General features: G+C 44.9%; 1 protein-coding gene across 6 annotated transcripts in view; it reads right to left on the bottom strand.

Moving 5' to 3' along the window:
- The window catches only part of spast (spastin), a 139,815-nt gene that overhangs the window by 48,319 nt on the left and 74,818 nt on the right, over positions 1-16,678 (bottom strand). For 3 of the 6 annotated variants that reach the window (XR_010970913.1, XR_010970916.1, XR_010970915.1), the window contains one exon: positions 13,739-16,460. Coding sequence is in view for 1 of the 6 variants with exons in the window: in XM_068020361.1 (XP_067876462.1) it covers positions 16,332-16,460 (129 nt within the window). In the remaining 5 variants the exon portion in view is untranslated. Of the gene's footprint in view, positions 1-4,120; positions 4,179-13,275; positions 16,461-16,678 lie in introns of those variants that run through there. The other 3 variants (XR_010970914.1, XM_068020361.1, XM_068020378.1) reach the window with 3 other exon arrangements.

Below are 16,678 nucleotides of genomic sequence, written 5' to 3'. Positions count from 1 at the left end.
AGGTAAAAATGGAACTTTAATGTTTCAATCTGTATTTATGCTTTTCTTCATTACTGGTTAAGACTTGCTTTATAATAAACCAATAATTTTGTTGTTTATTGAAGAAACCTGGTTGGCGAGTTTTATTCCGGGAAAAACAGAGTATATGATTGACCGTATCAGTAAGTGGGAAAATTTAAATATATGTTGTGACCTGTGGAAAATTGGGACTATAATAAACAGTGCACTCCTCCCGTCTCGGTCGTAACATATAATTGGGGGCTCTTTCCAAGATAAACCCAACACTGATGACGTTGTGAGGTAATAATAATTGAAAAAGGAAAAATAAAACAACCAGGTTTCATGCTTAATATAGTAATATACAGTTGCTGCGACTATACTGGGGAAGGAGGATGTATCCCCGAGTGATTTGAGGAACATAACCAAGGTTAAGCTAATAGCATTGGCAGCAAAATTGGGGTTAGAGTTAAAACCAGAAGCTAAGAAAGCAGACATAATTGAAGTAATAGCACAGCATTTATAATTGGATGAGGACAGTAAACCAGAGGGTAGTGCAGTTGAATTAGCTGAATTTAATTTACAGATGAAGCAGCTTGAGCAGGAAAAATAATTGAAAAAACTTGGGCTTAAAAAAGAATTGACAACAAAGAAGCTTGAATTTGAAAAAGAGGAAAGGGAAAAAGAGCACGCATTTCAAAGAGCAAGAAAAAGAAGGGAATTTGAAGTTTAAAAGATGGAACTAAGACAAAGTGGTGGTCTTGACTCCAGTGAACGTTCTGGTGAGGGAAGATCTGACTCCAGCCCAAGACCCAGTGGAGAGCTGTTTAAATTTGTGCAAGCCCTCCCTAAGTTTCAGGAAAGGGATGTAGAGGAATTTTTCAATTCTTTTGATAAGATAGCTAGACAGATGAAGTGGCCAAAGGAAAGTTGGACACTGCTTATGCAAAGCAGGTTGATTCATGAGGTTTATGCTATGCTATCTGAGGAGGCTTCTGCAGATTATCAGATGGCAAAAAAGGCTATTCTCACTGCGTATGAGTTAGTCCCTGAAACATACAGGCAGAAATTTCAGAACCTCCGGTGACAGCTTGGGCAGACTTATATAGAATTTGAGAGGGTGAAGCAAATTAATTTTGATCGTTGGATACAGGCACTAAAGATAGAAGCCACATATGAAAACCTTAGGGAACTACTTATCCTGAAAGAATTTAAAAATTCACTCCCTCCGTTAGTAAGAACCCATGTAGAGAACCAGAAGGTTTCTACAGCCAGACAGGCAGCAGAAATTGATGATTATGAGCTTGTGTATAAGCCCAAACCCTTTGTCCATCACGCCCACAAACCAGAGAAGAATGGAAGGTGGGAGAGTGAAAGGAAGGCAAGTAGCCGGGGACAAAAAAGGAACAGCTGGGAATGCCCCGGGATCTCCTCCTCAGGCCAGAAAGAAAGAAGCTGAGGGTGGAAGTGAGGTCCGCAAGCCTAACCGTTATCATTGTCACAAGGTGGAACATCTTGGTGCAGAATGCTGGAAGTTGTGGGGTAAACCCATGGGACTTAATGGGGTGCACAAGGCCAATGCACAGAAAGGCACCCTGACCAAGAGTACAGAAGGTCAGGCTGTAGCTCTGACTGCAGCTGTAAGGCCAAATACAGGAGTGACAGATGAAAAAGACTTTGTGCGGCATAGGATATGGGCAGCAGCATTTTTAGATCAGCTTAAATTTACCAAGCATGGAGGATGGGAAGCTAGCTGCCAGAGCAATGGAGCAGTTAATTCTGGAGTTGACAGAGACATGGATGAGTATTTCCCAGCAGAGGGGGTAAGGCGGGCGATATCACAGAGTCTTGGTGGTGGAGAGGATATGGGTTCGTAAGCTAAGCTCAGGGTCAAATGGGGCGCTAAGGTTGCGAAAAGTCTGGTTCAACCCGAGATAGTGGCCAGGAAAGAGGATGAAATCATCAGCAAGAATGTGGAGATGGTGGCAGGGGTCGAAGATAATGGCTTTGGTTTTCTCAGCATTTAACTGGAACAAATTACAGCTTATCCAATACTAGATGTCGAACAAGCATTTTCATAGCACAGAGGTAGTAGAGGGGTAGAAAGAGGTGATGGGGAGGTACAGTTGGGTGTGTGGTCTGTGTAGGAGTCTTTGGATGATATCACCAACGGGCAGCATATAGATGAAGCAGGGAACAGATCCATGGTGGAGTCCACAGGTAATGGTGCCAGGACAGGAAGAGAAGTCATTATTAGAGATTCTCTTGGTTTTATTTGATAGGCAAGAGCCAAACTAAGCGAGGGCTAAGCGAGGAAATAAACTTCCTTCAGCGGGGCTATGGGGATCAGGCTGGGGAGTGGGAGTGACTGGAATGCTTTGCGGAGAGCCGGTATGGACTAGATGGGCCGAATGGCCTCCTTCTATGCATTAAATGACTGTCTCTAAATGGGTTGAGGTACAAATAAGCCATGACCTGACTGATTGTGAGGTTGAATGGCCTACACCGGTTCCTGTCTCTACAAACCTAACATCATTGGTTTCATGTTTCAGATTCCCAGCAGTCACCCAGATTCTGGTTCACTTTAATAGACACCCACTTATTCATGAGAGAATGTGTGTGTACATTGACTGTCATTATTCCATTTGAGCGAGAACAAGGAGCAGGGGGGGATGGTGCAGGGGTTACCAACAGATCTGGACAGTTAGCATTCCTGTACAGCCTGCGGAGCTGATAATCTCAGTCACAAATCTCCAAAAATGAGTTAGTACTGTACTTGGAATTGCAAAGGCAATCCAGGAGGAATGCAAGTTATGTGATCATCAATCTTACACTCACATCGTCTCGTCGCAAGGCAAGGTCTCTGAAGGGGCAGCAACTGTCATGAAAGGTGTTCTAATACAAAAGTGAAATGTTTATAATTAATTATTAGTGACCAAGAGCTGAATCTTCTAATTTTTGGTTGTACAGGGAAATTGTATTCTTTTGAAAGTCTTCAAAATAATGAGCAAAGTACAATTCATAAGAGGAGCCAGGCCACTCGGAGTGACATCAGGAAGCAGCTTTTCCACACAAAGGAAAGTGGAAATCTGGACCTCATGCCCCTAGAGGGTATAGATGCTGGCTGTTTGGTGGGTGGCAGGGGGGTGGGGGGGGCGTAGATTCAATTGGAGCTTTCAAGACGGAGATCGCTAAACTTGCATTGGGTAAGGGTATCAGGGGATGTGGAGCAAAGGCGGGTAAATGGAGAAATGGAGCTGAGGTACAGATAAGCCATTGATATGACTGAAAGGAAGAGCAGTCTCAAGGGGCTGAATGCCTCCTCCTGTTGTTAAATTTGGGATGTGCTTTTACATATATTCTGATTTCCTGCAGCTCTACCAGGAGAGATCAAGGAGGGACAGTGAGGCCTCACTAGCAATCTCACAGGATTTTGTTGGAGACTGGATTCATACAAGTGCTGGAAGGAACCAAAGAGGGTGACACCTGTTTTTCCAACATTAAGTTGAAGACCAGAGGTACACAGGTGCTAGCAGTGAGTGTCCAGGCAGCAGCTTGTAAAGGGGACTAGTGGACCAAGGGAGTGAAAAAGGTGCGACACCATCTGGGCCCTGCTGGAAGACATGAAAAAGTGGAAGTGAGACTATTGAGATCAGGTGGTGAGCAAGAGATGAGGAGCTGGAAACCGGAAATGGCATTTGAGAGAATTGAGTGGATTATATTGTGTTTCATTTACATCCACAGGATTTTTGAAGACGACTAGGCTAATGTGAGTAAGGAAGGAAATGAGCAAGTTATCAGAGATGGCTTTGTTGGTAATCGAGAGCTACAGCATAGGGAGATAAGGTTGAGGAATAGGCCGTGCATGTGATTGGAGGGCGAGAGCAGAGCATAAATCAAGGAAGACATTTCATATCCAAATTGAAGACTTCAAGAAGGGGTGTTGTTCAGTTTAAGGCTGAATGCGATTGGAAGCACAGGATGCAATGCAGTCTATCTGGCAGGTCCCATACATTAATAACCCACAATTACCCACCCTCTCAAATCTATCCAATCCTCTGTCATTTTTCCACATTGTGGCATTAACTGGAGAGTTACAAATGACTCTCCAAACACCACTCACCATTATTCTCTACTTGATCTCATCTGTCACTCTTCCATCCATTGCGCCCTGCAGAAATCTGCCCAGCATAAAACATCTCAAATCAAAATGGAAATATGGTTCAAATAATTAATTCATTTTGCTGTAAATTAGTACCCCCCCCCCAGCTTTGCTTCCCCTGTGAAGGTGTACCATGACTGCACCCTGGTAAGTGCTATCCTTGTGGGAGATGGGAGAGAAGTGGTTGGCTGTTAAATGTCGCAGATCAGCTCCTAAGATACAGGAGACTGACTCCTTGCTCCATCAAGGCCATGAGCTGGCCCTGCAGTTGCCACATTGTGATAGCTGCTTGTCTGACTCTTCTCCCTCTGGCTGAAACAGTAATATCGTCCACGAGACAGCGCCCTCATCAATGCAAATTTATTCCGACTCAAAGGCCAATTCTAGCTGACTGACAGACGTGCAAATTTATTAAGTGATTCAGATTTAATAACTGCAATTCAATCAGAGTCATTACAGCACAGGAGGCCATTTAGTTCATCAAGTCCATGCTGGCTCTCTGCAGAGCAATCCAATCCCATTCCCCTGGTCTATCCCCGTAACCCTACAAGTTTATTTCCAAGTGCCCATCTAATTTCCTTTTCAAATCATTCATCGCCTCTGCTTCCACCACCTTGATATGCAAACTTGAAGAAACATAGAAAATAAGAGTAGGCCATTCGGCCCTGCTCCACCATTCAAAAAAGATCATGGCTGATCGTCTAATTCAGTACCCCGTTCCCGCTTTCTCCCCATATCCCTTGATCCCTTTGGCATTAATATATCTATCTCCTTCCTAAATATATTTAATGACTTGGCCTCCACCGCCTTCTGTGGTAGAGAATTCCACAGGTTCACCACCCTCTGAGCAAAGAAATTTCTCATCTCAGTTCTAAATGGCATACCCTGTATCCTGAGACTGTGACCCCTGGTTCTGGACACCCCAGCCATCGGGAACATCCTCCCTACATCTAGCCTTGTTAGAATTTTATAGGTTTCTATGAGATCCCCTCTCATTCTTCTAAACTCTTGTAAATATAGGCCTAGTTGACCCAATCTCTCCTCATACGTCAATCCTGCCATCCCAGGAAACAGCCCAGGAAATCTTCTTTGCACTCCCTCCTTGGCAAGAACATCCTTCCTCAGATAAAGAGACCAAAACTGCACACAATGGCAACCTTTGCTCAAATACTTTGAATGATTTGTTCAATCTACTTTTCCCCTTCAGCCAGTCACCTAAACATATATGAACACTTTAAAATTCAAATAACTTTTAACAAATATTTTATTGCACTCATCTGTCTTTTTGTCGAGCTGCTGCTATTTCTCTTCTCTAACATTGACTTTCCTCCAGGCTACTCTCTAATAATGATCACGAGAAAGAAAGACCTTTCACAACCTCAGGATGCCCCCAAGTGCTTCACACCCAATAAGGTACTTTTTGCAGTGTACTCACTGTCACAATGTAGCCTTTGACATGGTTGACCACACCATCCTCCTCCAATACCTCTCTGCTGTCGTCCAGCTGGGTGGGACTCCTCACCTGGTTCTTATCTAATCTGTACCTGTGCGGAGTTTGCAAGTTCTCCCTGTGACCGCGTGAGTTTCCGCCGGGTGCTCCAGTTTCCTCCCACAGCCAAAGACTTACAGGTTGATAGATAAATTGGCCGTTGGAAATTGCCCCCAGTATAGGTAGGTGGTAGGAGAATTGAGGGAAGGTGGGGATGTGGCAGGGAATATGGGATTAATGTTTTTTTTTTCTCTTTGGCCTCCTTATCTCGAGAGACAATGGGTAAGCGCCTGGAGGTGGCCAGTGGTGTGTGGAGCAGCGCCTGGAGTGGCTATAAAGGACAATCCTAGAGTGACAGGCTCTTCCACAGGTGCTGCAGAGAAATTTGTCGGGGCTGTTACACAGTTGGCTCTCTCCTTGCGCCTCTGTCTTTTTTCCTGCCAACTGCTAAGTCTCTTCGATTCGCCACACTTTAGCCCCGCCTTTATGGCTGCCCGCCAGCTCTGGCGAACACTGGCAACTGACTCCCACGACTTGTGATCAATGTCACAGGACTTCATGTCGTGTTTGCAGACGTCTTTAAAGTGGAGACATGGACGGCCGGTGGGTCTGATACCAGTGGCGAGCTCGCTGTACAATGTCTTTGGGGATCCTGCCATCTTCCATGCGGCTCACATGGCCAAGCCATCTCAAGCGCCGCTGACTCAGTAGTGTGTATAAGCTGGGGATGTTGGCCGCCTCGAGGACTTCTGTGTTGGAGATACGGTCCTGCCACCTGATACCAAGTATTCTCCGCAGGCAGCGAAGGTGGAATGAATTGAGATGTCGCTCTTGGCTGACATACGTTGTCCAGGCCTCGCTGCCATAGAACAAGGTACTGAGGACACAGGCTTGATACACTCGGACTTTTGTGTTCCGTGTCAGCGCACCATTTTCCCACACTCTCTTGGCCAGTCTGGACATAGCAGTAGAAGCCTTTCCCATGCGCTTGTTGATTTCTGCATCTAGAGACAGGTTACTGGTGATAGTTGAGCCTAGGTAGGTGAACTCTTGAACCACTTCCAGAGCGTGGTTGCCAATATTGATGGATGGAGCATTTCTGACGTCCTGCCCCATGATGTTCGTTTTCTTGAGGCTGATGGTTAGGCCAAATTCATTACAGGCAGCCGCAAACCTGTCGATGAGACTCTGCAGGCACTCTTCAGTGAGAGATGTTAAAGCAGCATCGTCAGCAAAGAGGAGTTCCCTGATGAGGACTTTCCGTACTCTGGACTTCGCTCTTAGACAGGCAAGGTTGAACAACCTGCCCCCTGATCTTGTGTGGAGGAAAATTCCTTCTTCAGAGGACGTGAACGCATGTGAAAGCAGCAGGGAGAAGAAAATCCCAAAAAGTGTGGGTGCGAGAACACAGCCCTGTTTCACGCCACTCAGGCTAGGAAAGGGGTCTGATGAGGTACCTTAATGTTGAATTGTGCCTTTCATATTGTCATGGAATGAGGTGATGATACTTAGTAGCTTTGGTGGATGTCCAATCTTTTCTAGTAGTCTGAAGAGACCACGTCTGCTGACAAGGTCAAAGGCTTTGGTGACATCAATGAAAGCAATGTAGAGGGGCATCTGTTGTTCGCGGCATTTCTCCTGTATCTGACGAAGGGAGAACAGCATGTCAATGGTCGATCTCTCTGCATGAAAGCCACACTGTGCCTCAGGGTAGACGCGCTCGGCCAGCTTCTGGAGCCTGTTTAGAGCGACTCGAGCAGAGACTTTCCCCACTATGCTGAGCAGGGAGATTCCACGGTAGTTTTTGCAGTCACCGCGGTCACCCTTGTTCTTATAGAGGGTGATGATATTGGCATCGCACATGGCCTGAGGTACTGCTCCCTCGTCCCAGCACAGGCATAGCAGTTCATGTAGTGCTGAGAGTATAGCAGGCTTGGCTATACTCTTGATTATTTCAGGGGTAATGCTGTCCTTCCCAAGGACTTTTCCGCTGGCTAGAGAATCAATGGCATCACTGAGTTCCGATTTTGTTGGCTGTATGTCCAGCTCATCCATGACTGGTAGAGGCTGGGCTGCGTTGAGGGCAGTCTCAGTGACAACATTCTCCCTGGAGTACAGTTCTAGGTAGTGCTCCACCCAGCGGTCCATTTGTTTGCGTTGGTCAGTGATTATGTCCCCGATTTAGATTTGAGGGAGGCAATCTTCTTGATGGTTGGCCCAAGGGCTCTCTTAATGCCATCATACATTCCTCTGATGAAGCCCACTGCCTTGTGGGCGTCTCAGGAGAGACCAAGGCTAAGGGAGTAAACCCTAACAGAAAATCCGGAGTGGAACCCCGTAGGCGGTCACGTGTCACCTTTGACATGTTTTCAGCAGTTCCTGCAGCCATACCGGTGCCAAACGTCGTGCTCTGCACTCCTTTGGACTCCACCAGAAAGGCCGAGAGGGGGGTTTTGATGACTGGGCAACTCTCAACCTCCTCAAATTCGCCAGGCATGCGCCATGGAGAGGTCACTCCATAGTTGCCTCACAGCAACTGAAACAACATGGAAGGCAGCAGTTACGGGTTATATGTCCAGATAAATTGGCGTAGAAACTGGGCGCCACGGGTTGCCTTCGTCAGTGGGAGAGGTCATCGCACCTCACTGGACAGCTACCGCCCGCCTCAAACCGGGCAGCCCCCGGTCAATAAGGTTCTGTCCTGCCACGGTCTACCTGCTTCAAATGGGTGCTTGGAGCTCAGGGTCATTGCCCAAAAGGTGGACTGAAACACCGCACCAAACAACACGAAAAAAGGAAAGAAGGTACCAGCCCTTCGCTTTGCAAGCTGGAACGTCAGAACTATGTGTCCTGGCCTGTCGGAAGACCTTACACAAATCAACAATTCTCGGAAGACCGCCATCATTAACAATGAGCTCAGTAGACTCAATGTAGACATTGCAGCACTTCAGGAGACACGCCTCCCCGCGAGTGGATCTCTAAGAGAGCAAGACTACACCTTCTTCTGGCAGGGCAGGGATCCTGAAGAACCAAGACAGCATGGAGTGGGCTTCGCCATTAGAAACTCCTTGCTCAGCATGATACAGCCTCCCTCAAATGGCTCGGAACGCATACTGTCCATCCGACTGCTCACCACCTTTGGTCCAGTACACCTACTCAGCATCTATGCTCCAACACTGTGCTCCCCACCTGAAGCTAAAGATCAGTTCTACGAGGAACTCCATCATTAGCAGCATCCCCAAAACCGAACACCTATTCCTGCTGGGGGACTTTAATGCCAGGGTTGGGGCCAACCATGACTCATGGCCCTCCTGCCTTGGGCGCTATGGCGTTGGAAGGATGAATGAGAACGGGCAGAGACTGCTTGAGTTGTGTACCTATCATAACCTCTGCATCACCAACTCGTTCTTTCACACTAAACCCTGTCATCAGGTTTCATGGAGGCACCCAAGATCGCGTCGTTGGCACCAGCTAGACCTCATTGTCACAAGGCGAGCTGCCTTAAACAGTGTTCAAATCACACGCAGCTTCCACAGTGCAGACTGCGACACCGACCACTCCCTGGTGTGCAGCAAGGTTAGACTCAGACCAAAGAAGTTGCATCATTCCAAGCAGAAGGGCCACCCGCGCATCAACACAAGCAAAATTTCTCATCCACAGCTGTTACAAAAATTTCTAAATTCACTTGTAACAGCCCTTCAAAACACTCCCATAGGGGATGCTAAGACCAAGTGGGCCCATATCAAAGACACCATCTATGAGTCAGCTTTGACCACCTACGGCAAAAGTGTGAAGAGAAATGCAGACTGGTTTCAATCTCATAATGAAGAGCTGGAGCCTGTCATAGCCGCTAAGCGCATTGCACTGTTGAACTACAAGAAAGCCCCCAGCGAGTTAACATCCGTAGCTCTTAAAGCAGCCAGAAGCACTGCACAAAGAACAGCCAGGCGCTGCGTAAACGACTACTGGCAACACCTATGCAGTCATATTCAGCTGGCCTCAGACACCGGGATTAATGTAGGAATAGTATAAATGGGTGGTTATGGTTGGCACAGACTCGGTGGGCCGAAGGGTCTGTTTCAGTGCTGTATCTCTGCATGACTCTATGACTCCAATCGTAGCCACAGAATCATTTGCAATGGCTTCTCTTCCTGCTCCCCCTTTGTTAGCTCTGGTGTCCCCCATGGATTTATCCCTGGCCCCTTCCTATTTCTCATCTACATGCTGCCCTCAGTGATCATCTGAAAGCACGACATTAGTTTCCCCATGTATGCTGATAACACTCAGCTCTACCTCACCACCGCTTCTCTACTCCTTCACTGTTGCTAAAATTATCAGACTGCTTATCTAATATCCAGTACTCGATGAGCAGAAATTTCCTCTAACTAAATATTGGGAAGACTGAAGCCATTATTTTCATTTCCCACTTCAAACTCTGTTCCCTAGCAACTTACTCCATCCCTCTCCCTGGCAATAGTCTGAGATTAAGCCAGTCTGTGCACAGCCTTTAACCCCCAGATGAGCTTCTGACCCCATATTCATGCCATCATTAAGTTCACCTATTTCCATATCACCCAACTTTGCCCATCTCAACTCATCTGCTGCTGAAACCTTCATTCATATCTGGGGCTTTTTGTAACCTCTAGACTTGACCATCCCAATGCACTCCTGGCTGGTCTCCCACATTCTACTCTCCGCAAACTTGAGGTCACCCAAAACTCTGCTACCCGTGTCTTAACTCTAATCTAGCCCTGTTGCCCTATCACTCCGGTGCTCACTGACCTACAGTGGCTTCCAGTCAAACGACGTCTTTAAAATTCTTGTTTTCAAATCCCTCCATGCCCTTGCCTCTCCCCATCTCTATAATCTTCTCCAGCCCCACAACCCTGCAAGATATCTGTGCTCTTCTAATTCTGGCCTCTTGTGCATCCCTAATTTTAATCGCTCCACCATTGGTGGCTGCACCTTCAGCTGCCTCGCCCCCAAGCTTTGGAATACCCTCCCTAAACCTCTCCACACCACTTTCCTCCTTTAATATACTCCTTAAAACCTACCTATTTGACCAAGTTTTTGGTCATCTGACCTAAAAATCTTTTGTGCCTCGGTGTCATACTTTATTTTATAATGGTCCTGAAAAGTTCCTTTTTTTTTTACATTAAAGGCACTACATAAAAAAGCTGTTGTAGGAAATGCAAAAGCCAATTTGCACACAAGATCCAGGTCATAACCAGACAATTTGGATTTTTTTTTCAGCATTGGTTGAGGGATACATATTGGCCAAGACACCATGGAGAGCTCTCCTCTGTTCATGTCCACCCGAGATACCAGAAGGGGCCTTGGTTTAATGTTTGATCCGAAATATGGCACCTCTGACAAGGGGCAGTGCTCCTTCAGTACTGCGCTGGAGTGTCGGCTTGCACTCTGTTCAAAGCACCGGAATGGGACCTGAATCCACAACCTTCTGACTCAGAGGTGAGAGTGCTACACAAATGAGCCACGGCAGAGCCCATTATCCCAACACGGTCAAGTGTCTTTAGTGCATACAGTAAGTACAAATTATTCATTAGACACTGCGTAAATCCCACACTTTCGGTTCAATGACATCAGGGAACAAAGCGTGGGTAGAATAGATACACAGATGAATTTACCCATTGATACAGCTAGAGTCTGACTCGATACTGGACAGCTTCAATGAGCTCCACTGTTTCTAAATTGTCAGACTGTTTGTCCAACATCTAGTACTTGAAGAGCAGAAATTTCCTCCAACTAAACATTAGGAAGACCGCAGGATCTTCAGTGTCAACATGGTCCACCTGAACAGACAGCTCACCCAACAATGCAGCAACACCCCCCACCCTCAGCACAGCATTGCCAGCCCTCCAGGAATGCCCTGGAGTCTCCAGGAATTGAAGATTAATCCCCTGGCACTGCTACCAGCAAAAACCTAAGGGAAAAGTCAGAAGGATATTAACTTTTTTCTTAAACACTTTGATTATCATAAAATAATTAGAAAGGGTGGGGGGGGGGAATGCTTTTTAATTGAGTGGAGTGGTTGGAAGTAAGAGGTCATGTGATTAAAACTATGAATATGCCCGGAGTTGACACTTCAGCAATACACCCAAAGGGAGAACATGGAGGTGGTTAAGGTTAAAATTACACCATCCAGTGAAAGGGACAAATGCTTCTGAAAACTGAGGATGGCTTCAAATACACCAGCTCCAAAAGAAATCCAGAAAACTGCTTTCCCTCTGGAGTTTGTAAACCTTTTGCATGTTTGTTGCTGGTTAGATGGAAAAATGCTGTTCACACAAAGAATGAATGCTCTTTTCCACACCTTCTCCCAGTCATTGTAATTGCAACACAGCAGGCACCTATTCATCCCATGTCAGCTCTTCAAATGAAGCCACTTGTTCTCATCTCACTTACCCCACCCTTTTGTATTCTTCCCTTTTCGAACTACTTATCCAATTCACTCCTGAATAATGTCTCAGCCTCCACCTTTGTGGCAAAGCATTAGACATTCTAATAACCCCAGGGCGAAATTTCAACTATCCCTTTCATGCTCCTTGTGATAATCCTCAACCTACACCCCATCATGTGAACAATGGAAGGGATATTAAAGTAACAGGTCAGGTGATTTCACTCCATTCAACTCATTTTCCTCCCTCCCTTGATTATAAAAGGGATGATGACACCTGCAGGGGAATATGAGGTAGTGCAGATCATTTTTTAAAATAGCAGCTTTAAACCACTTGTTTATAAAGTCTGAACCTGCAATTAACACCTGGAGGGTCAGCAAGCACTTCAGTTGTACATCTACCCATTGCTCTCTATAACAAAGACTATATAGTTTCATATCTGTAACATTACTCATCTCTGCCCCTGCCTCAATTCATCTGCTGCTGAAACCTACATTCACATCTTTTGTTACCTCTAGACTTGGCTATTCCAATGGTCTCCTGGCTAGCCTCTCACCATCCACCCTCTGTAAACTTGGGAGTTCATCCAAAACTCTGCTGCTTGTATCTTAACGTACAAAATCCCATACACCCATCACCTAGTGCTTACTATCTACATTGGTTCCTGAGCTGCAACACCACAAATTTCTTATCCTGGTTTTAAAATCACTCCTTGGTCTTGCCCTTTTCCTAGCTCTGTAATCTGCTTCAGCTCTACAACCCTCAGAGATCTCTGCACTCCTCCAATTCTGACCTCTTGCAAATCCCTAATTTGAAACGCTCCATCATTGGTGGCTGTGCTTTCAACTGTCTGGACTCTAAGCTCCAGAATTCCCTCTCTAAACCTCTTTGCCTGTCTAACTCTTGCTCTTTTAATGCTCTGCTTAAAACTGACCTCTGTCTAAGCTTTTGGTCACATCCCTAATATCTCTGTAGCTCGGTGTAAATTTTGTTTGATAACTCTCCGGTGAAATGCTTTGGGGCATTTTGAGATTAAAGGTGCTATATAAGTGCAAGATGTTGTTCAACCCAATCATTGGGCCATTTCCTCTGCTGTTTAAAGGTGCAATGATAATCACCAACCTAACTGGTGCCATCATGACCTATAGAAGGTCTCTTGTCCGATGGGCCTTCAGCTCCGCAAATAAAATCACGAACCCCAACTTCCGAACATTGAATTAAAACTTTTATTTATCAATATATTAGACACGATAAACAAATGGATCAAAATAAATTGCTCATGCACATGGATACAAAACATAAAAATAAAAGTGCCAAAAATACAGTATTCACTAATTGGGACATTTTATCTTTCGCTATACCAGTTTCAGCAGTACCAGAGCACTGGAAAGACAAATATGAAAATAAAACAAATAGAATCACTGCCTACTCCTGAACACCATGCTCAAACTTACTACTCACGTCAAATTCAATGCAGTGACGTACAAATCTGTTAAAATATCACCAAGAAGTTATCAAAGTTAGAAAGAGTCCACACGGCAGTTAATTGCTTTTTGCTAGTTAGGCAGTGTAGGTTTGTAGTGTGCTAGCTTACTGTAAGAAAGTTTGAAATTAAAGAGTTAGTTTCAAAGCACAGATTAAACTGAATAGCAAAAGGTACAGGGTATTTACCTTCAGGTGGTTTTATATTTCAGTGTTCTCGGAATTCTTGGACACTTTTCATTCCAGCTCTGCATTCGCACTCACTTCCTTTTGCTACAAGTCCTGCACTTGGACAGTATGCAGCACAAGAGCTTCCAATGATTACCAAAAAAAAGGCCCTTCTGATATTTTTTGGTCCGGAGCATCACAGGAAAAGGGCCAACCATGCAGCATACAACTAAAGTACAAATGGATAAGTGTACCAGTTCAGCAAATAAGGAGCGAGCTGCATGGCTTTGGAAAATTTAACAGTTTGTGAGGTAAGAGTTGGTACAAAGGTCATTTAAAACCTGCAAACCTACTCCAGAAAAATCCCTGAACCTTCCAGCTCAGTTCACTTTTTTTTTTATAGAGATACAACTAAAACAGGCCCTTTGGCCCACCGAGTCTGTGCCGACCATCAGCCACCCATTTATACTAATCCTACACTAATTCCATATTCCTACCACATCCCCACCTGTCCCTATATTTCCCTACCACCTACCCATACTAGGGACAATTTTATAATGGCCAATTTACCTACCAACCTGCAAGTCTTTGGCTGTGGGAGGAAACCGGAGCACCCGGAGGAAACCCACGCAGACACAGGGAGAACTTGCAAACTCCACACAGGCAGTACCCAGAATTGAACCCAGGTCGCTGGAGCTGTGAGACTGCGGTGCTAACCACTGCGCCGCCCCTTAATCCTGATCGGGATCAGCACCCACTCGAGTGCAAATGAAAAGCTTTCAGAATGAATGTTCTTCCACTTGGAAAGACTGGTATCACCAAATGTAGTTTAAAGGGGTGGCAGTGGCTTCTGATAATGTCACAATAATAGTTTACTTGAGCACCACGAGGGATGATCTCAAAAATTAAGTGGATAACCTGTGCCCATTTCTTTAAATGGTCAAATTCAGGTAACTGCGAACCAGTCTGGGGTTAGGGAACAGTTGTATTTGTTTGTACATTTTAGGCTCCAAGGTAATGGCCTTTCTCTAAGAAAGACAACCTTGTATTTATTTACCTTGTATTCTCTTTCATGACCTCAGGACGTCCCAAAGTGCTTCAGTCAGTTAAGTACTTTTTGAAGTGTAGTAACTGTTGAAATATATGATTATTTTGTACTATTAACAAGATGTGACAGCTGGAGCGCAACATCCAATTTTGATATTACAGGTGAACCTCCTGTGACACTGATCACAGTTAAGACTGAATATGTGGGCTGCTGTTCACTCAGGGACACAGTGCTAAGTAAAGCGAGGCTTCAAGGCTAAACAATGGAATCTTCAAACAGGGTCAATAAAGAGGCTGCTGCTGTTCAAAAATTGACACTGGATGATTTCATGCAAAGGGACACAGACTGAAAAACACAGTCTGGCTCTGGTATTTTATGTTCCTGGAGTTCTTTTAATATGTACTTTTTCCCTGAGGTGTGGCAGAATTTTGAGTGTTACATGAAAGTGAGCTGGCAGTAAATAAGACACATGTGCTTCTTAAAAAGTAGCTGGCAAATCTCCTGTGCAATTTCTCTCAATGAATTACAAAAAGGGAATTACACCAAGTATAGCGTTTATATTAAAGATAGAGACTTTGAAGAGCTGAGTCTTTCCCTAATATTGCCAAATCCCTGTTAGGAACATTTAACCCACCCCACCAGTGACAATATTTTGAAAGGATTCAGTTATTTGAAGTAAAGATTATTCAGAAGCCTAACCGAAGGTATTGTTTTGATAATGCTGAATTTTGTAATAAGAGTCTTGAATATAATGTAATAGTAGGGAAGCCATGTACTGAACTGGAAGTTTGAATGCAATCATATTTCGCTATTCTTCCAACACCTGTAGGCTTTTGTACCAAGTCGACCTGAGAAACACTGCACTGAAATATTGAACGACTGAAGCAAAGTTATTTATTGGTGGACTTGTTAGGAAATCAAGAGACCAGCTACTTGATATTAGGAGAAAAAATATTTCAGAAGCTGGTAAGCATTGCAAGTGGTCTTCTTTCAAAGAATCCATTTCCATAAGTGTGCAACCAGCAACTTATTTGGCACTGAACAGATTTAATAATCAGTTATGAATGAATAACATCGGTGTGCCTTTTAGAGCCGATTAGTCACATGGAGTAAAGGGGCCTAACATGATAGGACAAGCAAATGTACTGCAAACTTAAGGCACAAATCTTCCTACGGTTGTGCTTCTACAGTGTATACTCTGAACAGGGACCAACTTGTTTACACCAGAAACAAAATATACAAATCATGAAATATTTTACCATTATTAGACCCTAAACTCCACCTTCACTGACAGCCAGCTGCATGGTCCCAGATCCAGAGGCACAAGATTCCTGAAACTCAATTTAAAAAAGGATGCAGCACGTCATAGAAAGAATACCATTTTGTAAACTTGTCCCGGCAGTTTTAGTGCTCCTGATTCTGCGTTAGATTCTATGATGAAACAACTCTGGATGCTGTACTGAAGGCCAGAGGTGCGTGTCAGTTGGTGCTTACAACTAATGTTGCACTCTTTGATCAAGGCAAGTCCCTTACAGCAGTGGTCGGAGCCTGCGCTGGTTTGACACCTCACGAATTAACAGCAGTGTCTCCATATTCCTCATTCCAGCGCTTGTACCCATTGAGAGTCTGAGGGCCCACACTGCGTTTGATCTTCCTCCGTGAATCTTCAAAGTCGGACAGTCTGATCTTTCTTACCTGGACAGGAAGAAAAATACAAGATACAAAGTCACGTCTGGTTAAACAGCATATAATAACACACACACACACACACACACACACACTCCCTTCCTCACTTCAATATCACTCCCCACTCAAGCTCCACTTCACCCCAATCGTTTTCTTCACCTACAATCTCTCCATAAATGTACTGTGAATATCACGTGGTTTCCTAGTAAAACATCGAAATGATCAAA

Source organism: Heterodontus francisci, chromosome 3 (genome assembly GCF_036365525.1).
Source record: "Heterodontus francisci isolate sHetFra1 chromosome 3, sHetFra1.hap1, whole genome shotgun sequence".
Lineage (NCBI taxonomy): Eukaryota > Metazoa > Chordata > Chondrichthyes > Heterodontiformes > Heterodontidae > Heterodontus > Heterodontus francisci.
The sequence above is the reverse complement of the archived record's forward strand: the minus strand, read 5'-3'. Positions and strand labels throughout refer to the sequence as shown.